The following is a 23,791-nucleotide window of genomic DNA, read 5'->3' as shown; positions in this document are numbered from 1 at the left end:
TCCTGATTGTACAATGGGGATCCTCCATTGTTGCATCATTTTGTATTCCGGTAAATTAAACTCGGGAGATCCCATTAAGATAAGTTCTTTTGACGGTTCACTCGTAGTTGTCGGTTTTGGATATCCAGTGTCTGGAGTTGACTCTGTCTTTATATTTTTTCTATTTGCCTTCTTCTGTGGCATTCTGATACGTACTTTTAGTTCTTAGTATGGTATTTTGTATTTCTGCCGCATTTCACTCTTCATTCATGTGATGAATTGTCTGGAAAAGTTATTTTTCTTACGTAGTGATGTTCTGTAAGGACGAGGAACACCATTTTATAGCGATGGTTTAGGATTCGTGGGACTGAGATGTAGAATTAGGCCAAAAAGGGGGTAAAAGTGCACTTTTTGAGTTTCTACCGCATTTCACTTCTCACTTACGTCCTGAATTGCATGGAAAAGTTATTTTTCTTACGTTATAATATTCCCTGCAGACGAGGAACAGCATTTTATAGCGATCGTCCAGGATTCGTGGGAGTGAGATGAAGAATTAGGCCAAAAAGGGGGTAAAAGTGCACTTTTTGAGTTTCTACCGCATTTCACTTCTCACTTACGTCCTGAATTGCATGGAAAAGTTATTTTTCTTACGTTATAATATTCCCTGCAGACGAGGAACAGCATTTTATAGCGATCGTCCAGGATTCGTGGGACTGAGATGTAGAATTAGGCCAAAAAGGGGGTAAAAGTGCACTTTTTGAGTTTCTACCGCATTTCACTTCTCACTTACGTCCTGAATTGCATGGAAAAGTTATTTTTCTTACGTTATAATATTCCCTGCAGACGAGGAACAGCATTTATAGCGATCGTCCAGGATTCGTGGGAGTGAGATGAAGAATTAGGCCAAAAAGAGAGTGAAAATTGCATTTTTTGAGTTTCTACCGCATGTAACTTCTCACTCACGTCCTGAATTACCTGGAAAAGTTATTTTTATTATATAGTGATACTCCCCATAGAGGAGGAACAGCATTTTACAGCGATCGTCCAAAATTCGTGGGAGTGAGATAAAGAGTTAGGTCAAAAAAGGGGTTAACAGTCCACTTTATGAGTTTCTACCGCATTTCACTTCTCACTTACGTCCTGGATTGCCTGGAAAAGTTATTTCATTTATATATTGATACTCCCTACAGACGAGGAATAGCATTTTATAGCGATCGTCCAGGATTCGTGGGAGTGAGATGAAGAGTTAGGCCAAAAGGGGGGTAAAAGTGCACTTTTTGAGTTTCTACCGCATTTCACTTCTCACTTACGTCCTGAATTGCATGGAAAAGTTATTTCTCTTACGTTATAATATTCCCTGCAGACGAGGAACAGCATTTTATAGCGATCGTCCAGGATTCGTGGGAGTGAGATGAAGAATTAGGCCAAAAAGAGAGTGAAAATTGCACTTTTTGAGTTTCTACCGCATGTAACTTCTCACTCACGTCCTGAATTACCTGGAAAAGTTATTTTTATTATATAGTGATACTCCCCATAGAGGAGGAACAGCATTTTACAGCGATCGTCCAAAATTCGTGGGAGTGAGATAAAGAGTTAGGTCAAAAAAGGGGTTAACAGTCCACTTTATGAGTTTCTACCGCATTTCTACCCTTAAGGACCTAAACGATAAAGGGTTACGTCCTGGATTGCCTGGAAAAGTTATTTCATTTATATATTGATACTCCCTACAGACGAGGAATAGCATTTTATAGCGATCGTCCAGGATTCGTGGGAGTGAGATGAAGAGTTAGGCCAAAAAAGGGGGTAAAAGTGCACTTTTTGAGTTTCTACCGCATTTCACTTCTCGTTCAAGTCCTGAATTGCCTGGAAAAGTAATTTTTCTTACATATTGATGATCCCTACAGACGAGGAACAGCATTTTATAGCGATCGTCCAGGATTCGTGGGAGTAAGATAAAGAGTTAGGCGAAAAAGGGAGTAAAAGTGCACTTTTTAAGTTTCTACCGCATTTCACTTCTCACACACATCCTGGATTGTCTGGAAAAGTTATTTTTCTTACATAGTGATAATCCCTACAGCCGAGGAACAGCACTTTATAGCGATCGTCTAGGATTCGTGGGACTGAGATGAAGAGTTATGACAAAAAAGGGGTAAAAGTGCACTTTTTGAGTTTCTACCGCATTTCACTTCTCACACACGTCCTGGATTGCCTGGAAAAGTTATTTTTCTTATATAGTAATACTCCATACAGACGAGGAACAGCCTTTTATAACGATCGTCCAGGATTCGTGGGAGTGAGATAAAGAGTTAGGCGAAAAAGGGGGTAAAAGTGCACTTTTTGAGTTTCTACCGCATTTCATTTCTCACACACGTCCTGGATTGCCTGGAAAAAATATTTTTTTTTATATAGTGGTACTCCCTACAGACGAGGAACAGCATTTTATAGCGATCGTCCAGGATTCGTGGGAGTGAGATGAAGAATTAGGCCAAAAAGAGAGTGAAAATTGCACTTTTTGAGTTTCTACCGCATGTAACTTCTCACTCACGTCCTGAATTACCTGGAAAAGTTATTTTTATTATATAGTGATACTCCCCATAGAGGAGGAACAGCATTTTACAGCGATCGTCCAAAATTCGTGGGAGTGAGATAAAGAGTTAGGTCAAAAAAGGGGTTAACAGTCCACTTTTTGAGTTTCTACCGCATTTCACTTCTCACTTACGTCCTGAATTGCCTGCAAAAGTTATTTTTCTTATATAGCGATGTTTTCTACAGACGAGGCACACTATTTTATTGCGATTGTTCAGGATTCGTGGGACTGAGATGTAGAATTAGGTTGAAAAAGGATAAAACGTCCACATCTTGAGTTTCTACCGCATTTCGCTTTTCACACACGTCCTGAATTGCCTGCAAAAATTATTTTTCTTGCCTAGTGATGATCCCTATAGACGAGAAACATTATTTTATAACGATCGTCCAGGATTTGTGGGACTGAGATGGAGAATTAGGCCGAAAAAGAAGTATCCCATTTTACTTCTCACTTACGTCCTGAATTGCCTGGAAAAGTTATTACTTTCACATAGTGGTCCTCCCTACAGGCATAGGGAGGCTTTTTTACCCTCTTTTTTTTGGACGCAAAATTTAAAAAAATTTCAGCTCGGTTCCCTCCTACACCCCGACCCGCATCCCCAACACGTGGCCACTACCACGGCACCCCCGCAAGTCAACCCCCCGTTCGAATCCAGCAACTTGGTCAACCACAATCTGCCGAAGGTACCGGAAAGGGCGGAAGTCCCTTACGCCATACCCACCCAAGAAGTACCGAACGTCATCGCGAGGGTTGGGGTAGACGTCAAGAGTACACAATTCGCCTCCGTAAGTATACAAATTAAGTAATTGAATAAGTATGTAAATTATTTGTTAAAGTTGGCAACGGGGGTGGGACAGAAGTACCCCGGTTGCCAGCTTTACTGCTAAACGGTTGAATATCAAGAAATCTGGCTGATCTGGCTTTTGTCGGGGTATGAAGAGATAAGCTTAGCGATATTTCCCTGAAAATCTGGACCTTTTACCGATAAAACTTAACGGCTACTAAACGTTCACAATAAAATTATTTAACCGCGTTCACGTCCCAGGCCGATAGCGTTTAAGCACGGATTAAGTCCCGTTTGAACCGAAAATGCCCCATGCTACTTGAAAACACTCACAAAAGAGTCATTTTAAGCAAAACGTGACGTTTTAAAGTTGCACTTTTAACTTTCGGGGGTCGTAAAAACTTAAACAGGAGGACCCTCTATTTTTTTTTTTTTTTGGTTCCAGCAGCAGAGCCTATAAATACTTAAGAGTAATTTCCGTGAAACTTCGCTCGTCTAGTGAAACTCGAGGCGTTTTATCATAAAATAAGATGTTGCATTGCGGGCAGATTTATGTTAGTTGCGGACTTTAATGGGGCCGCACGTTTTCCGGGAGCGTCAGTTTATTTTTCATCATGTTAATGTTAAAAACCGCTGGAAAAAAATTATTATTATTATTATGTTTCAGCTCGGTTTCCCTCTACTATACCTCCCCTGGGATTCACTCGGGGGGGAAAAAGGGTGATTTATTTATACGTCTGTGATAATTTACGCAAGTCTCCTCGTCAGCGAAGAAATGCGAAAGCATCTCTTTATAAATGATTATCCTTCCGACAAGCCTGTTTATTCATATCTTAGACGTGACGCGATTTTTCTCTCTAAATGGCTTTTTTTTCTCCCAAAGGGGGTCGTCAGGATTTTTTTATTAAAGAGTCCCTTAAAAACTGTTAAACGTGACAACGTGGTCGCGTTCCGGTGGGCGGAGTTGAGTGTTTGACAGATGCGCAAACGAAGAAGGTCTGGCTGCGTAATTAGGAAAGTTTAATCGATTTTGAAAATTTGTAAAATTAAAAAAAAAAAATTAATGATTGTGACATTAGTAGGGGAGTGAGCACTTTAAAAAAGGATTATGACACTTTTACCCCAGATTAATATTAATGACGTCACATGCAAAATAAAGTTTTAATCACTCCTCCACGCATCTTTTTTGAATTTTTTTGAAATTTTTTTTCTTAGAATTTCTATTTGCCTCTATAAGCTTCGAAATATGCAAAAAAAATTGGAAAAAAAAATTCGAATTTTTGTCCGAAAATCCATGGGGATGTACCCCTGAAATTTTATAAAAAAACACTTTTTATTTTTTTACCAAAAACCTATTCATCTGAGAAAAAAATGTTCTGAACAAAAGTTGTTTAGAATATTATTTGTTATCTAAAGATTAAGAAATTTTGGCTATGTTTTCCATACAGCCTGAGAAAATTCAAAAAAACCCAAAAATTGAAATTGACAATTTTCTGAAAATCTATTGAAAATTTTATTTTATTTATTTTGCTAATCAAACCTTTTTTTTAATCCCAATCAAAAAGTATTCTATGGATTTTTTCCAAAAACAAACAGGGAAGGAGTTATTTAATATTTTTGACTTTTTCACTTTCTTCGGCTAAAATTTTCACAAATTCAAAAAACTGGCCAAATTCAAAAAAGTTTTTTTCGAACATCAATAGACCAGCGAGCACTTCAAAAACAATGACATATTTAACTCAGATGAATACTAACCTCACCAGATCCCGAAGAAAGTCGAAAACTCTCAACCCCCTTGGCCCCAACATTTACCCCCGCAGCAATCAATTGAGGTTAAAAAATGCGAGAAAAAAAAACGCTGCATATACAGTGCCACTCCCATACAAAGAGAGATATGTTCATTTTTACGATCGCACTTGTTCCCATTATAAAAGGGCGTCTGGAATCGCACAGCGCACAGCGACCTAAATTCTCAATTCAAGCTCACTAGAATCTGTCCCCAGCGGCCCATGCCCGTTGATAGCGTCTTGAAACTACTAAGTTTGCATTTTAGCGAATGGCCCCGGCTACAGATTGGATTTTATATTTTATCGTTTAGGTCCTTAAGGGTAGAAACAACATCATAATAACCCTTTCGCAGCCATACCTACGTGGAACAATTCGGCGAAATGTGTATATGCAAATGCGCCCGGGCATTTTTCATTTCCGTACACACGGGGCTTTCGTTCGTCAGGCCGGATCCTATCGGAAACACAAAAATCCATATTAAACTTTAAATCACCCACTTAGAGGCAATTTGGAAGTTTTATAAAGGGGGGGGAATGAGGGCATTTTTCACCCTGCCACTTTTATATTCGTCCGGACGGGAATAAGCGTGTTATAAAAAAATGGTAATTATTTAATATCCCACGGGAGATTAAATTATTATTGTTTTTTTAAGCCGTATATATTGCTTTTTTTGATATATAGCAGTACGAATTGCCTTAAAATGTACCTGAAGCGAGCCTGCCCTAATTTAGTACTGGGAGGGAGGATTTTATCATTCTTTGTGCCCTGGAGTCATTATCATTGAACTTACGTAAATGTGTCATAAGGGCTTTTTAAAGTGCTTATCGTCCTGTTGGTTTTGGAAAAAAAAATTTAGAAATCGGATAATTTTTAAGTTTTTAGAAAATTTTTGCCCCAAAATTTAATAAAAATGGAAAAATTTAAATAACTCCTTCCCCGTTTGTTTTTCGAAAAAAATTATGAGATACTTTTTAATTAAGATCGGAAAAATAATTCGATTGGCCAAATAAAAAATTTAAAATCATCAATAGTTTTTGAGAAAATCAAGTAAACTTAATTTAAGGTTTTTTTGGATTTTCTTGGGTTGTATGGAAAATATAACCCTAAACTTTTGAATCTTCATCTAGTCGCTGTTATTCCAAATAACTTTTAATTAAAGCATTTTTTGCTCAAGTCAATATTTTGTTTGGAAAAAAATAAAACGTGTTTTTTCAAAAAAATTCGTGGGTATACCCCCATGAATTTTGCGTCCAAAAATTTGAATTTTATTTTCCAATTTTTTTTACGTGTTTGGTTAGCCATGGAGGTAAGTAGAAATTCCATGAAGAAATTTTCCGAAAAAATTCAACAGGGTGGCGTGGAGGGGGGATGAAATCTTTCTTTTGCTCGTGACGTCATTATTACACATCTGAGATAAAAGTGTCATAAGACTTTTTTGAATTACTTTTGATTCTGTTGATTTTGGAAAAAAAATTTTAGAAATCGGACAACTTTTAAATTTTTAGAGAATTTTTGCGCTAAAAATTAATTAAAATCAAAAAAATTTAAATAACTGCTTCCCCGTTGCTTTTTGGAAAAAAATTATAAAATACTTTTTAATTAGGATCAGAAAAATAATTCGATTGGCCAAATAAAAAATTCAAAGTTATCAATAGTTTTTGAGAAAATCAAAAAAATTTAATTTAAGGTTTTTTTGGATTTTCTTGGGTTGTATGGAAAATATAACCGAAATTTTTGAATCTTCGTCTAGTCGCTATTATTACAAATAACTTTTAATTGAAACATTTTTCTCTTACGTCAATAATTACTTTGGAAAAAAATAAAACGTGTTTTTTCAAAAAAGTTCGTGGGTATACCCCCATGAATTTTGCGTCCAAAAATTTGAATTTTTTTTCCCAATTTTTTTTACGTTTTTCGTTAGCCATGGAGGTAAGTAGAAATTTTATGAAGAAATTTTCCGAAAAAATTCAATAGGGTGGCTTGGAGGAGGGATGAAAACTTTCTTTTGCTCGTGACGTCATTAATACACATCTGAGATAAAAGTTCTATTAGACTTTTTTGAAGTACTTTTGGTTCTGTTGATTCTGGAAAAAAAAATTAGAAATCGGACAACTTTTAAATTTTTAGAGATTTTTTGCCCTAAAAATTTATTAAAATCAAAAAAATTTAAATAACTGCTTCTTCGTTGCTTTTTGGAAAAAAATTATAGAATACTTTTTAATTAGGATTAAAAAAATGTTTCGATTGGCGAAATCAGAAACTCAAAATTATCAACGGTTTTTGAGAAAATCAACAAAACCTTATTTCAGGTTTTTTTGGATTTTCTGGAGCTGTGTGAGAAATATAATCAAAATTTTTAAATCTTCGTCTAGCCGCTGTTATTCCAAACAACTTTTAATTAAAGCATTTTTCTCTCACGTCAATATTTTCTTTGCAAAAAAATAAAACGTGATTTTTCAAAAAAATTCGTGGGTATACCCCCATGAATTTAGCGTCCAAAAATTTGAATTTTTTTTCCCAATTTTTTTTACGTGTTTCGTTAGCCATTGAGGTAAGTAGAAATTCCATGAAGAAATTTTCCGAAAAAATTCAATAGGGTGGCGTGGAGGGGGGATGAAAACTTTCTTTTGCTCGTGACGTCATTAATACACATCTGAGATAAAAGTTCCGTTAGACTTTTTTGAAGTACTTTTGATTCTGTTGATTTTGGAAAAAAAATTTTAGAAATCAGACAACTTTTAAATTTTTCGAAAATTTTTGCCCCAAAAATTAATTAAAATCAAAAAAATTTAAATAACTGCTTCCCCGTTGCTTTTTGGAAAAAAATTATAAAATACTTTTTAATTAAGATTAAAAAAATGCTTTAATTGGCGAAATCAAAAACTCAAAACTATCAACAGTTTTTGAGAAAATCAACAAAACCTTATTTCAGGTTTTTTTGGATTTTCTGGAGCTGTGTGAGAGATATAGTCAAAATTTTTAAATCTTCGTCTAGCCGCTGTTATTCTAAATAACTTTTAATTGAAACATTTTTCTCTCACGTCAATATTTTCTTTGGAAAAAAATAAAACGTATTTTTTCAAAAAAATTCGTGGGTATACCCCCATGAATTTTTCGTCCAAAAATTTGAATTTTATTTTCCAATTTTTTTTACGTGTTTGGTTAGCCATGGAGGTAAGTAGAAATTCCATGAAGAAATTTTCCGAAAAAATTCAACAGGGTGGCGTGGCGGGGGGATGAAAACTTTCTTTTGCTCGTGACGTCATTATTACACATCTGAGATAAAAGTTCTATTAGACTTTTTTGAAGTACTTTTGGTTCTGTTGATTTTGGGAAAAAAAATTTAGAATTCGGACAACTTTTAAATTTTTCGAAAATTTTTGCCCCAAAAATTAATTAAAATCAAAAAAAAATAAATTACTCCTTCCCCGTTTGTTTTTCGAAAAAATGTGTAAAATACTTCTTAATGTAGATCAGAAAAAGGCTTCGATTGGCCAACTAAAAAATTCAAAATTATCAATAGTTTTTGAGAAAATCAAAAAAATTTTATTTAAGGTTTTTTTGAATTTTCTTGGGTTGTATGGGAAATATAATAAAAATTTTTAGATCTTCGTCTAGCCGCTGTTATTCCAAACAACTTTTAATCGAAACATTTTTCTCTCACGTCAATATTTTCTTTGGAAAAAAAAAAAACGTGTTTTTTCAAAAAAATTCGTGGGTATACCCCCATGAATTTTTCGCCCAAAAATTTGAATTTTATTTCCCAATTTTTTTTACGTGTTTCGTTAGCCATGGAGGTAAGTAGAAATTCCATGAAGAAATTTTCCGAAAAAATTCAATAGGGTGGCGTGGAGGGGGGGATGAAAACTTTCTTTTGCTCGTGACGTCATTAATACACATCTGAGATAAAAATTTCATTAAACTTTTTTGAAGTACTTTTGGTTCTGTTGATTTTGGAAGAAAAAATTTAGAAATCGGACAACTTTTAAATTTTAAAAAAATTTTTGCCCCAAAAATTAATTAAAATCAAAAAAAATTAAAATAACTCCTTCCCCGTTTGTTTTTCGAAAAAATGTGTAAAATACTTCTTAATGTAGATTAGAAAAATGTTTCGATTAGCCAACTAAAAAATTCAAAATTATCAATGGTTTTTGAGAAAATCAAAAAAATTTAATTTAAGGTTTTTTTGGATTTTCTTGGGTTGTATGAAAAATATAACCGAAATTTTTGAATCTTCATCTAGTCGCTATTATTCCAAACAACTTTTAATTAAAGCATTTTTTCTCACGTCAATATTTTCTTTGCAAAAAAATAAAACGTGATTTTTCAAAAAAAATCGTGGGTTTTGACCCCATGACTTTTGCGTCCAAAACAGCTCATGAAACAAAAAATTTAAATTCGTACAATTTTTTTAAATTTTCAAAAAAAATTCCTTACGCGTTTGTTTGTTTGGGAAAGAATCGTAAGATAACACCCGATAATAAACGCTTTATTTACCCAAGTGAGCAATTTTTCACGCCGAAACCGTTTATATTCGTCCGTCCCCCCCTGAACAAAACCGCTTAAAAATGTAATAATTAAATTTGATTTTAACCCGGGGTCACATTTAATGGGGTCCTGAGAAATTAGGGAGGATTTATTCGTCCCGGGAATTTCATCTATCCCTTCGGACATGCATGCAGTTCGATTATTATTTTCACTTCAAAAGGTCATAAATTGAAAAACTGCAACCCCCATTAAAGCGCATCGGTCTACGCAGTCGCACGATTAAAAATCAAATTAAGTCAAGAATCGAGAACGATTCTTTAAAAATTGGGGATCAAAGTGGCGACCCCCCGGCGGCGCGAGCCAAGAATAAAATTCATTTTGCGACATTACGCCCGATTCCCTCGGATTCCCGTAATCTGCGAATAAATTCTGTTGGGGAATTGCAAAGAGGCCTGATTAGATCTGTTTGAGGTTTGAGGCTTTGAGGGATATTTGTACAACATTTTAATTTAAATGCGGTGCATGTACATACGAGGTTTTAAATTGAGATAACGATCTTGATGGCAAAAAGCCCAGGCAACACATCATACAAATTTTTAGTAAATTTTTCGTTTTTGAAATATTTATCAAGCGTATATAGTCAAGATATATTTATTAAATTGTAGAATATACGATTTTGTTTAGAAAAGTGAGAAAATTTCGGCATTTAAAAAAATTGACACGCGATTTATATTTTATTTTTAACCTCGATGACTACACCTCAAATATTTGATGAAATTCTTCTGAAAATTTACTGTTTTTCGTCCATATAATCCAATCTAATAACGCTGTTTTTATACTAAATATTTATATATAAAATTATATTAAATTTAAATAAACAGTGCTATTTAATTAAATATTGAATATATATTTTCTGCCAAAACATTGTTTTTTATCAACACAATCCTTACCCCCCAACCCACCCCAAACATTTGCCCAGTAAGAAATTCTTTTAAAAAAATCACCATTTTTCGTTCATAACATCCAATCTAATAGCACTATTTTTGTATTAAATATTTATTAATATAAATATATATAATTACATCAAATTTAAATAAAAACTGAGATATTAGATTAGATATTAACGACGACACCAGCTGTTATTCATGCGTATTACTTTGGAAAACCTAGATTTTTGAAAACAATTTCTTACTGGTAAGTGTTTTGGGGTGGGTGTGAGGGTAAGGATACAGTTAATGAAAAACCGTTTTTTTCCCGAAAATAATTGCCTAAGAAAAAAATGCTTTTTAAGAAAATTATAGGTGACAAAAAATTTATAGTTTTTATAGTCGTAAAGTTATTTAAAAAAATAAATCTGATTACAATCAACGCATTTTATAAACATCTTTAAATAGTATGTAATATACCATACTTAAAAGTTTAACTTCTAAGAAATAATAATAATAATTTCTTGTTAAATGTGAATATTAAATTCCTCAACGTATATCACACGGACATTTTATTCGATATTCATAGTTGAAGTTCAACAAAAAAATATCGTGTGTTGCTTGAGAGACTTTCCTCTTGGCATGCTCATTCTTATTAGTTTATTTATTTAATGCGCATCGCTCTACGCACCTCCACGCCCCCCTAAACCCTTGACTGCGCCCACGCACAATCAGGCTCTAGTTATTAGAGTTAAAGCGCATTTTTTACACTTCAATTGATTTAAATTGCAGAAAAACACTCCCGATAGCAGTTTAAAACTCTCTTTTAAAGTCGTAAATTTAAAGTTTCACCTAAACCGAGAAGCGAAACTATAAACTTAATGGTATTGGCCATAAAGTGTGCGCCATCGGACCTGAACTTTAATCGATATCAGTTAGGTGTTAAAACATTTATTGACTTTTTTTTTGTCTTTAAACGTAAACGTGCCTTCTGCCCGATGAAAACGAAAACTCCATCAGTCGCTCCTCATACCCCAGCGACTGACTTTAAGTGAACTTTCGACTCCTTAAACAAACCAAAAAATATGACGTTTGTAATTGCAAAGTTGTGTCTTCCACCGTTAGAATTTTACGAGCGCCTCTTCTTATTCACCGCCGGCAGATGGTTCGTCGCGGGGGTCGATTTCTTTTAACTCTTTTGAATTTTAAATCAGTCGCGAGGCGAGACGAGAAAACGCCTGCTCCCCCTTTTCCCAGCAGAGATTTAATTATTCACGTTTCTTACTAATATTCTTCGAGCCCCATGGGCAAATCGGTCATACGTCACTGTTCTCTAGCTGAGACTCGCTGCACTTAATGACCCCTACACCGGCAACAGTGGAGGAATCAGGGGCTCGGACTACGCCTGCTACCGGGAGGCTCACCGCGCAGGCCTCAAGGGGACTTTCAGGTAAGTCCACTATCGGGAAAATCACATCCGTGGTGCATCCATAAGTATTTTTTTCTCAGGGCTTTCCTCTCGTCCAGGGGTCAGGACGTCAAATCGATCGTCCGGCAAGTAGATCGCGTCCTCCCAGTGACCAATCTGAGGGGCGAAGTCCTCTTTGACTCCTGGACGGAGATGTTCGACGGAGACATGGCCACTTTCGCTCATCAGCCGCGCATCTTCTCGTTTAACGGTACGCCGATTTTTGTATTAATTGCGCAACAGCATAGAAGTATGATGAAGGTAGAATGTGCATAGATCACTGCGCATCCAATTTTAGGCGCCGCCATTTGTATGGTCTCCTTCTGTTACAGCTGATCAGCCTTTTATTGGCAATTAGTTTTATTTTGAACTAGAGCAGGTTATTTATTTTGTTTTTTTCTGTCTACACATCGAAATTTCGGCTACAAAATGGCGGCACGATGCCATTTTAAAAAATAAAATTAAATAGAAAGCGGAGTCATGCAATACATCGTCTGAAAGTTCCCACTAAATGCTTTATGGTCCTAGAATATTAAATTATTACTTCTACATATAGCAAAATGGCAAGCTTTCAAAATCTTATTTTTCGCATTTTTATTTCCATTTAAAATAATTAAACACAATGCATCAATTTTATTATTCTTTGACGTAGATCGAAGATTCTGGCTGGGTGACGTCGACATTTTGTTTCAAGTAGCCGCATATAAAAAAGTCCAGAGGTGTAAGATCGGACGACCTGGCTGGCCACTCGGTAGGCCCATAGCAAAATGGCAGCCTTTGGAAATCTTATTTTTCGCATTTTTATTTTCATTTAAAATAATTAAACCTTAGGTAACACAGATATTTACATTAACTTCAAGACAGTAAAATAATCTATTGGAGAGCTCCTCACGAACATTTTGGAAAGTGGCAACATCATCAATATTGCGACATGAATCAATTTTATTATTCTTTGACGTAGATCGAAGATTCTGGCTGGGTGACGTCGACTTTTTGTTTCAAGTAGCCCCATAAAAAAAAGTCCAGAGGTGTAAGATCGGGCGACCTGGCTGGCCACTCGGTAGGCCCGTAGCAAAATGGCAGCCTTTTGAAATATTATTTTTCGCATTTTTATTTCCATTTAAAATAATTAAACCTTAGGTAACACAGATTTAAATAAAGAGTTTATACGAGTGGGAAGTTTTTTGCTAAAAGAATTTTTGCAGTTTATTAAGCCCCCAAATTAATTAGTATGTATTAATTAGTAAGTACTCATGACGTATAGGTTTTAGATATTATTAATAATGCCCTATAATATGTTCTTATCACTTTTATGTTATCTATTTTTCTTGACAAAACCTTTAATAAACTTTGTTCAATTTTACCAAAACACCTCATAAACAAAAAACGCAGAAACGAAACACACATGGGACATTATCATAAAAGAAGAGCATACAAATGGCGGCCATGGTCATCAAACAATCGGGCCATTCTACCCTTTCCCTATATCTGTGTCCTACAGGTAAGAACGTAATGGTTGACTCACACTGGCCCCATAAGTCGGTGTGGCACGGCGCCCTGCCAGATGGCACCAGGGAGCTGGACATTTCGTGTGACGCGTGGCAGTCCAGTATGGCGGACAAACACGGACTGGCGGGAGATTTGAAAGCGAAAACTCTCCTGGACCAGAACCGAGTGTCGTGCGATCGCAAGTTGATCCTGTTGTGTATAGAGGCGACCAGTGAGATTTTCGTGAGGAGGAGAAGAAGGGATGCGGAGGAACAGGTGAGTGGGTTTTTAGGTTGGGTCGCGTCCTCTGGTTTGAGTACTTGAAATGTTATTTTTCTTATATCATGGCATTGGTCGGACGGAGGAGCGAACGGTTCGAGTGTGTAACAAATCGGTCGAAAGGGGACTGAACGGTTTGGATAGTTTGACAAGAAAGAAAAGGGGACGATTCCCTTAAAAGCACCCTCAGAAGACGAACTTCCGCAACAAAGCGGCGCGGTTTTCAATATTTCAGGCTTCGGGGAACAAATAAGGCAAACGGCCCTCGGTTCTTTTGTGAAATAGACGCGAAATATTGCTACATATACATTGAGATACGTGTCGGCGATTATCGGCTCCCCTTTTCCCCTCGGTCACCCTTGCATTTGCTTTGTAAAGAAAACCACCGAAGTTCTTCTTGCTACTTGACCAGACTATTGGAGTTGTGTTCTTGGACCTAAATAGTTGCTTTCGAAACAATACTCAAGCAACACATCATATTATCGTTAAATATATATTTGTTTAATGATTTTTTAGTAAATTTTTGGTTTTGGTTTATTTATCAATGTACCGTATATGGTCAAGGTATATTTATTAAACTGTAGTATATATGTATATTATATATGATTCTGTTTACAAAATGGAGAAAATTTCGGCATTTAAAAAAATTTACACGGGATTTACATATTTAGTTTTTAAACCGGATTACTACACCTCAAATATTTGATAAAATTCTTCTGAAAATTCACTGTTTTTTGTCCATATTATCCAATATAAAAACCCTGTTTTTATACTAAATATTTATATATAAAATAATATCAAATTCAAATAAACAGCATTATTAAATTAAATAGTAAATATATATTTTCTGCAATAACATTGTTTTTTATCAACACAACCCTTAGCCCCCCACCCACCCCACACAACTTACCAGTAAGAAATTGTTTTCAAAAATCTTTGTTTTCTAAAATAATACGCATGAATAACAGCTGGTTTCGTTGTTAATATGTAATCTAATAACACAGTTTGTTTATTTAAATTTGATGTAATTATATATATGTATACTAATAAATATTTAATACAAAAATAGTGCTATTAGATCGGATATTATGTACCAAAAATGGTATTTTTTAAAAGAATTTCTTACTGGGTAAATATTTGGGGTGGGTGGGGGGCTAAGGGTTATGTCAATAAAAAACAATGTTTTTGCAGAAAATATCTATTCAATATTTAATTTAATAACACCGTGTATTTAAATTTCATATAATTTTAGATATAAATGTTTAGTATAAAAATAGCGTTATTAGATTGGGTAATATGGACGAAAAACAATGATTTTTCAGAAGAATTTCATCAAATATTTGAGGTGTAGTAATCGAGTTTAAAAACTAAAAATGTAAATCCCGTGTCAATTTTTTTAAATGCCGAAATTTTCTCCCTTTTGTAAACATATTCTATTACATATATTCTTTAGTTTACTAAATTTACCTTGACCATATACGGTTGATAAATACACCAAAATCAAAAATTTACTAAAAAATCGTTGAATAAATATATATTTAACTGTTTGACAAGGGGTAGTGGTTGTACAACATGCTGCCAAATGACAAATAAAATTGGGATCTTTACAAAAAAACAAAAACAACAAAGATTTACAAGTTACTATCTCAGTGACAATACAGAACGATGATTAAGATTCTGTAATTCCTGCATGTAGGCTTTGCTGAGTTAAGTTCATTGTTACCTATCAGATTTAAGTAAAAGTTTTTATGATTAAAAATTAAAATTCTTTAAAATCCATACTGCTTTCTAGGCCTTATTATATTATAATTTTAAAATTAAAATTGATTTGGTGTAGTGACCTTTAAATATTTTCTTATAAATTATGTTAAAATTTTGTTTAATTGAGGTTTAAAACTCGTATTAATGGTATTTTTCCAAAAAATTATTACTACTACTACTTGGTATCCACGGTATAGAGGGCGCTAAATAAATTTATCTTGACAAGTGACACTAATGACGGAATCAGTGGCGCCTTGCAAAATTACTTTCTTTCTTAGCCGGCTGGAACTTTTAATTGAAGGCAGATGCGTGTATAACGAGTAAAGTTTTCCTCGACTTAGTAAAGTTAATCAGGGCAAGTTTGGTCATTAAATTAAACGGGGGAAAAAACGTGGATTTTTTCCGGTGTTATTTGCTGAAAGGGATACTTCGGGCCATATAAGGGTAATCCAGAGGGTTATTAAATTATCCCTTAAGTAGTATAAGGTTGTAATATAATAACCACCTCGTATTTCGAACACGTCTTGTGCCAAATGCAATATAAAAACTTTAGAGGGAAAACGTTCCAGAGCGAATCGTTTTCCATCGGGGTGAAAAATATCAGCATTTCCCGGGTCCTAATTCGACTTTATGAAAATTAAAACTTATTGACACCGTTTAGGTAACAAAAGAGGGAAAATTGGCGCCGACAGGACGCTGAAGGTTTAAATTGTGTCAGTCTGCCGTGCAATTGATTATATTTGCAGTTCGAGTTTCTATCTCTATCCGCTTGATCGACTTTCTTGAATGCAAATTACCGAATCCGTAGTTGAATGATTTATGGATCTGATGCAGCTTTTATTCCGGAATATTAAGTTGGCCGGGCCAAAAAGGGATCTAATCGTTTTGAAAATTCCCATGGTCGTTAATAGATTCACTATATAGGGCCATTGCATCAAAGTCTATATATTCCAACCAGTCCGATCACTCTAGACATTCCATTAAAGTTCCCTTCCTGTCTATGCTATAAAAACTACGTTTATTTAAAAATAGATATTCGTAAGAAATTGGCGTTCTTAATTTGTGGTTTTGAAATTTTAACAAGTGAAACCCAATGACCCAGAGAGCACACATCGTTCAAAGGATATCTAGTATTGGGTCAGACTAAGTTGAAATATCGATAATGCACATTCTATGGATAATAATTTTGAGCAATCCATAGCACTTCAAATACTTCACAAACGACCTCCAATCATTAAAAGGTATTAAAAAATACGTTAAAATTAATAAAAAAAAACTTTTTTAAGTTCCTGGAACAAAATTAAAAGTTATTTCAAAACATATGACAAAAAACTAGTTGCTATAAGGCAATCAGAAAAGGAAAACACAAATCTTTTGAAGTTAGAAATATTCAAGAACTCTTGCCTAATGATTATTTTCTTAGAATGCAGTTTTGTGAACAGTGGATGGAACGAATTAACAACGACCCCACAATTACAAACAAAATACTATTTTCAGACGAAAGTACTTTCTGTACAAATGGTAAAAGTCAACAAACAAAATACTCGAATATAGGCGCGGGAAAATCCTCACGTCATCCAGGAAACGCATACCCAAACAAGACAGAAACTTAACGTGTGGGCAGGAATTCTCGGAGATCGAATAATTGGACCATTTTTCATAGAGGGTAGCCTCAATACTGCAAAATATTTAGAATTACTTCAGGTGCAGGTCATTCCCGCATTAGGAAACGCTGTTCAAAATGGCAGGATAATTTTTCAACATGATGGAGCCCGCGCTCATAGTGCAGCGACTGTTACCGAGTTTTTGAATGCCACGTTCCCAGGACGCTGGATTGGACGTTTTGTGCCATCTAAATGGCCGGCGCGAAGCCCCGATCTTTCGCCTTTAGATAACTTTTATTGGGGCTATCTATCATCGAAAGTGTTTGATATTGTTAGAGGCAGACCCAACAATATCAAAGAACTTCGTAATAGAATTATCGAGGCTTTGCGTACCATTACTCCCCGGCAGCTCCTAAATGTTAAAAGACATTTCTACAACTGTCTGGGCTTTTGTTTGGCTCAATTTGGAGGTCACTTTGAACAATTTATTTGATTATTAGGTTTTATTTTTAGGGTTAGAGATTTTGAGGAAATTATTTTGTGTCACTGTCAGATATTTGTCTACCTGCTTTGAAGTGTAAAGGTAATGAAGGTTACGAGGTGCAGAAAAGCAAACTTTTTCATCAGCAAAACGTATTTTAAATAGGTTTCTCGCAAATTTTTTTTGCAATATAATGGGATTTTTTAAAGTCTGTTAACTTAAACTTCACTTGTTCAAAGTTTCAATCCTATCGATTAAATAGAACAGGTTCTGACATGGGGTTGAAAATATTACACGTAAAACCCGAATGACCCGAGATAAAAAAAAATGCACTGTACTATGGATACGACAAAGTTTACCTTATTTACTGGATGACTTCATCTAAAAGGGCTTTAGACATGCTATTTTATATACACCTTTGCATTGACAAATTATTCGTCCAGTGGACAGTTTTATTCAATGGTCCTATGGGGGTCTACTTTTATGACATTTGTATCATCATATGGACATCCATTGGATCTTTTAAACGAATTAACGGATGTCCGTTGGCAAAGAAAAATGAAACCTTTGGATGTCCATAAGAACACTAATGTTCGGTTTACACTTGCATCACCAGAGGGCGAACACTGATTGCATGACTGGACAGTAGTAGTTTGCACGATGTCCTCTAACGAGACGTTTGTTTTTCAGGGCGCAGACAATAGTACCCTCGATTTAGAAGAAAATTAGCGAAAACTTGTTGGTAGATTAATTGATTTTTAAATAAAATAAGTGTTTTTTTTTGTACTCTATAAGGGTTTGTTCGTAGTGTCAAAATTATTTGATATATGGCTTTTTTGACGCGTTAACGGATCTGTGTATCATGTGATAAGTGTTTCTTATGTTCTATAGGTACTACCCTGGGCCCTTTTTATATGAATGTATGTATTTAATTTTAGTGTTAAGATGTAAATTGTAAAAAGGTCGCCGCAGACTGTTCGCACGATTTAACGATGAACCATATCAAGCATATATACGCGAATAGTCTAGGGCGAGCTTTATAGACCTTAATAAAGATCGTTTGAAAATTAGTGTTTTTTTCTTATTGAACGCTTTTTTTTTTGGCCAAATGTGTAGTTTTAAAAGTCCCCTTTGTCCATTTTAGATGTACTGAGCCACAAAGGTAAGCGCTGTTGAAGATTAGGGTTTTTCTTATGTTGCATACTTGGGCAAAAAACGACTTTTTTGGACCACAGAAGTCCCTTTTATAGCCTAACTTAGTCCCTCTTTTGTCGTATAAGGTTTTTAAGGTAAGTGTTTTGCAATTCTTGGCAGTGTTCGCCATTATCAACACTAAATTAACGGTTTATTGCGGCAGTGGCGTCCTCCACTATGACGTTTAAGGACATAACAGATTTCTGTAACGCGACGCCTTCTTGATTCTTTGTTCAGGCTAAAAAGGGGACCTCAGCAAGGTAGCTTAATAAAGATTACTATTTTTAATATAAATTTCATCGTTTTTGCCTTTATTGGTCCCATTTTTCCTGTACAAGACCCTTGAGGTAAGTGTTTTGCCTATTCTTGGCAGTGTTCGCATTATCGACACTGAAGTAACGGTTTTTTGTGGCAGTGGCGTCCTCTATGACGCCTAACGACATAATGCGATGCCTTCTTGATTTATCTCCTTTCTTCTTTGTTCAGGCTAAAGAGGGACGTAAGCAATATAGGAGACAGATTAATAAAGATCGTTTGAACATTAGTGTTTTTTCTTTATGTTGATACTTGAGCAAAAAAACGACTTTTTTTGAACCAAAGAAGTCCCTTTTAACTTAGTCCCTCTTTCGTCGTATAAAGTTCTTGGGTAGGGGGTAAGTGTTTTTCTGATTCTTGGCAGTGTTCGCCATTATCGACTCTAAATTGACGTTTTTTTGTTGCAGTGTCCTCCTCTATGACAATTACGCCCTAACAGGTTTCTATAAATCGACATTTTAAATTACTGCCAATATATGGGGCGAATTTAACAACTGATCCCCTTTTCGTCCTAAGCGTAATTCTTTTATCGATTCTTTCGTAGCGTTCGCCAGTATCGACCCAGCCTTAACGATTCTACCGGCCTCACAGATTTCTGTAATATAGCAGATTTGACTTTTACCGATATTACAGATTTCTTTAGTATGCCAATACCTACTGAGGACATAAAACTTCTTGTCGTTAGGTTGTCTTGGCGAATTTTTCATGGTGACCCAGCCTTAACGATTCTACCGGCCTCACAGATTTCTGTAATATAGCAGATTTGACTTTTACCGATATTACAGATTTCTTTAGTATGCCAATACCTACTGAGGACATAAAACTTCTTGTCGTTAGGTTGTGTTTTGGCGAATCTTGCATGGTGATCCAGCCTTAGCGATGCTACCTACCGGCATCACAGAATTCTGTAACGTGACAGTTTTGACATTACAGATTTCTCTAGTATATCTCTGCCTACTGAGATAATAAATAAAATCCACCACAATGATTTTACGAACATTTTTATTTGAAAAACTGAACTATTACATGGGGCATTTTATGAAATGAGTGTTGGTCCTTTGTGTCTGTTTTTTTTAAGAAAAACTTAATTTTATTTAATAGTAAATTAGCATTATTATTACAAAAAAAAAATAATCAGACCTATCCTAAAAGTAGTGGGGTGTTTTCTGGATACATCAAAATGAAGAGGGAGGGGGCCTTAAACTTATATTTTAAATACACTAATTTCATATTATATTAAAAGATAATCCAGGTCGGAACACCAGGAAAAAAAAAAACACTTAACAACAACCACCCGTCTGTTGCTGGTACACCTCAATGGTATCTCCTTCCTCCATGTCTAAGGTGGTAGGTGTATCTGTCTCATTTATGGGGTTACCATCAAAGCGAAACCTTACTACTTGTGTACTTATACCCTGCAAGGCATACATAAAAAGTGATTAGAATAATGTTGCATTTAAATACTAAACATTGATGCCTCAACTGAAGCCATTGACTATTTGAAAGGGTCCATATTTGGCATTTAACAATAAAAGATAACCTCACTTTTTTAAAATTGTAATCTTAAAGAGACTAACCTCAGTGTTGCTACCCTAAGTGGCAACCCAGAAGTAAGTTGAAGCCCCAAATAAGCCATAACCCTACTTAATGGTACACTTCTAAAAAAAATGGGGTACAGACTTACCGCTCTTTCACAGTAGGCAGTCATCAGTTTCCTAAGTGGAGTGTGCCTCTTAATTTTAAACTGTACTACGGCATTGTCCTGTCCTAACACTTTCAAATTAATGTGTTCGGGATGTTCGTCTCCTCCCTGTAATAACGAAAAACACGGTTACAACATGATAACAGCCTCGGCTTGGTACAAACAAAAGGCACAACCAGACGGTCTTCGGGGCCATTTATCGAGGTAAATACGTGAACTTTACCTTTTTGTCGTCGCCCATTGTGTCGGTGTTTGGTTTGGATTAAAGCGTGGAGTGGAAATGGGAGGATTTCACTAATTTTTCACCGAGTTTTCGCAGAACGAAAGCGGTATGGCCGACACGGTAAACTAGCGGCAAATGAAGTAGTAAGATGGCGAACCGGCGGAAGTGACGCCGCTTGCGGCTAGTCAAATTGTGACAGGTGTCAGTTGAGACTTCCGCTTGACTCTTCAAATTTGAATTGAACATTTATTTTTAATTAAATCGTTTAGTTTAAAATGGCCCTCTTGAATTCAAAAACATGAACAAAGATCAGGAGCATTTACGATCTAAATTAAAAAATCGACCCTTAGAAAAGAGGGTGCTAAACGTTCGATCGATTGTAGATGTTATAACTAGTTCATGGTGTTTAACACCAGATGCCGCGTTCGATTAGTAAGTTAGTGCCGCATTATCGCATTGCCATATGTCACTGCGATCGTTTTAAGGTTAAGTTTTGGTGATGTATTTTAGTGAGTTTCGTTTATTTACGTTTTGAACTCCAATAAGTACGGACGCAAAATAATTTGCTCGTTTGTTTGAATATTTTGAACACTGAGTTTTAAGGATGATCATCCCAGTTCGATGTTTCACTTGTGGCAAAGTGATAGGGAACAAATGGGAGGCCTATTTGGGACTGCTACAAGCCGAGTACACTGAGGGAGATGCCCTGGACGCCCTGGGTTTGAAAAGGTACTGCTGCAGAAGGATGCTGCTGGGCCATGTGGACCTTATTGAGAAGTTGCTTAATTATGCCCCTCTAGAGAAATAAAGGGCTGATTTACTACTAAGTCTCTTGTTTTGTAACAGTTTTAATGATTTAAATGTAATATTTCTTTTAATATTAAATAATTTGCTTCAAGAAAATATGCCTTTAATAGACGTCCCTCACCTGAAACTCAAAGCTCCTATTTCTGTCTGTGTATACCCCTATAATATTCCTGTTTTGTGTCTGGATGTAACTATGTTCCTGTATGTGTGTATTTAAGTATTAGATGTGCCTGTAAGTGTGCATTCATGCCTGTTTTTTCTGATAATTGCCTCCCTGTATTTGTGTATATGAGCCTGTGTGAGTGTATTTGTTTTTGTGAGCCTGGATATATATGTTCCTTTATATACATATTATTTTGGCTCGCGAACACAGCTTAAATATAACTTATTTAATTTGCTTAAAATTAAATATGTTAAATATCACGTATTTAATGTTATATTTACTCTGTGCCGCGAGTGCGTATTTATTTGTGGGTGCGTATTGTTTTGTGTCTGGATATGCCTTTATTTGCCGTTTCTAACACAAATATTAACCACTTTAACTGGCGACTAGGGCAAAAGAAATACATCAGAGGTGCACCCTTTATCTGTATACATGGTGTATATTTGACCTCTTGGTACTCTTTTACCCTAGTTTCGACCTTACGGGTCTCATCAGGCCAGTGAATTTTCACATTATTTGCGACGGTTCCCAGGTTCTGTGTGTATCGCGTGTCGAATCTTCCTTCTTCGATTGGCCTTATTACTATAGATTGTTGAGTATTTAGAGGATAACTTAAGAGTATTTTGAGATGTCTGTATGTCTTTCTCTCGTACGGCTCGACCTCCACTCTCTCGTGCCGGTCTCTATCTCTCTCTTGTTCGACGTGAACTTGAACGGACCTTGACGAGTGTGTGTGCTGTGTTGTGCGAGTGAGTTTTGTGATGTGTTGTGTGTGTAAAAGCACTGGCCTGATGAGACCCAGAAGGTCGAAACTAAGATAAGAGTAATAATTACCCTAATTATTACTTCTATCTTAGTCGCCAGTTAATGGTTTTATTATAATTGTGCTGACGTGAAGTCAAAATTATCTGTTCAAACGTTCAAAAAAAAGGCTGACGTGGGGTCCGAGTTATCTGTTCAAACGTCTATTTAAAATGTAGTTTTTGGACGTTTGAAACGTGCAAATATTGGATTTAAAATAGACGTTTGAACAGATAACTCGGACCCCACGTCAGCCTTTTTTTTGAACGTTTGAACAAATAATTTTGACTTCACGTCAGCTAGTAATGACTATTCAAAAAAAATGCTGACGTGGGGTCCGAGTTATCTGTTCAAACGTCTATCTTAAATATAGTTTTTGGGCGTTTGAAACGTGCAAATATTGGATTTAAAATAGACGTTTGAACAGATAACTCGGACCCCACGTCAGCCTTTTTTTTAACCGTTTGAACAAATAATTTTGACTTCACGTCAGCTAGTAATGGCTATTCAAAAAAAATGCTGACGTGGGGTCCGAGTTATCTGTTCAAACGTCTATTTAAAATGTAGTTTTTGGACGTTTGAAACGTGCAAATATTGGATTTAAAATAGACGATTGAACAGATAACTCGGACCCCACGTCAGCCTTTTTTTGAACGTTTGAACAAATAATTTTGACTTCACGTCAGCTAGTAATGACTATTCAAAAAAAATGCTGACGTGGGGTCCGAGTTATCTGTTCAAACGTCTATTTAAAATATAGTTTTTGGACGTTTGAAACGTGCAAATATTGGATTTAAAATAGACGTTTGAACAGATAACTCGGACCCCACGTCAGCCTTTTTTTTGAACGTTTGAACAAATAATTTTGACTTCACGTCAGCTAGTAATGGCTATTCAAAAAAAATGCTGACGTGGGGTCCGAGTTATCTGTTCAAACGTCTATTTAAAATGTA

General features: G+C 35.6%; 3 protein-coding genes across 11 annotated transcripts in view; 2 read left to right on the top strand and 1 right to left on the bottom strand.

The window, feature by feature from the left end:
• The window catches only part of LOC126747351 (collagen alpha-1(XVIII) chain), an 83,911-nt gene extending 65,208 nt beyond the window's left edge, over nucleotides 1-18,703 (top strand). For all 9 annotated transcript variants that reach the window (XM_050455920.1, XM_050455918.1, XM_050455919.1 and 6 more), the window contains 5 exons: nucleotides 3,133-3,351; nucleotides 11,890-12,002; nucleotides 12,062-12,231; nucleotides 13,522-13,784; nucleotides 18,324-18,703. In XM_050455920.1, the coding sequence (XP_050311877.1) occupies nucleotides 3,133-3,351; nucleotides 11,890-12,002; nucleotides 12,062-12,231; nucleotides 13,522-13,784; nucleotides 18,324-18,362 (804 nt within the window). In that variant the 3' untranslated portion in view covers nucleotides 18,363-18,703. The remainder of the gene's footprint in view (nucleotides 1-3,132; nucleotides 3,352-11,889; nucleotides 12,003-12,061; nucleotides 12,232-13,521; nucleotides 13,785-18,323) is intronic.
• Nucleotides 18,704-20,127: 1,424 nt separating this feature from the next.
• Nucleotides 20,128-21,247, bottom strand: LOC126747513 (small ubiquitin-related modifier 3-like). Its single transcript, XM_050456202.1, has 3 exons — nucleotides 21,068-21,247; nucleotides 20,827-20,952; nucleotides 20,128-20,557 (listed from the first exon to the last, which is right to left on the bottom strand). The coding sequence occupies exons 1-3, from the start codon at nucleotides 21,083-21,085 to the stop codon at nucleotides 20,423-20,425; spliced, it is 279 nt and encodes a 92-aa protein (XP_050312159.1). The 5' UTR covers nucleotides 21,086-21,247; the 3' UTR covers nucleotides 20,128-20,422.
• A 194-nt stretch (nucleotides 21,248-21,441) lies between these two features.
• LOC126747514 (DNA-directed RNA polymerases I, II, and III subunit RPABC5) lies at nucleotides 21,442-21,970 on the top strand. The gene has a single exon (XM_050456203.1). The coding sequence runs from the start codon at nucleotides 21,672-21,674 to the stop codon at nucleotides 21,873-21,875; it is 204 nt and encodes a 67-aa protein (XP_050312160.1). The 5' UTR covers nucleotides 21,442-21,671; the 3' UTR covers nucleotides 21,876-21,970.
• The last annotated feature ends 1,821 nt before the right edge of the window (nucleotides 21,971-23,791 follow it).

This window comes from Anthonomus grandis, chromosome 19, assembly GCF_022605725.1.
Source record: "Anthonomus grandis grandis chromosome 19, icAntGran1.3, whole genome shotgun sequence".
In the NCBI taxonomy this organism is placed as follows: domain Eukaryota; kingdom Metazoa; phylum Arthropoda; class Insecta; order Coleoptera; family Curculionidae; genus Anthonomus; species Anthonomus grandis.
Note: the sequence above shows the minus strand (reverse complement) of the source record. Positions and strands in the feature narration are given on the sequence as shown.

Coding starts and splice junctions, on each gene's coding strand:
- LOC126747513 (XM_050456202.1), bottom strand. Junction 20,558..20,826: donor CTGCCTACTGTGAAAGAGCG/GTAAGTCTGTAC, acceptor TATGCCTTGCAG/GGTATAAGTACACAAGTAGT.
- LOC126747514 (XM_050456203.1), top strand. CDS start 21,672: ATGATCATCCCAGTTCGATGTTTCACTTGTGGCAAAGTGATAGGGAAC.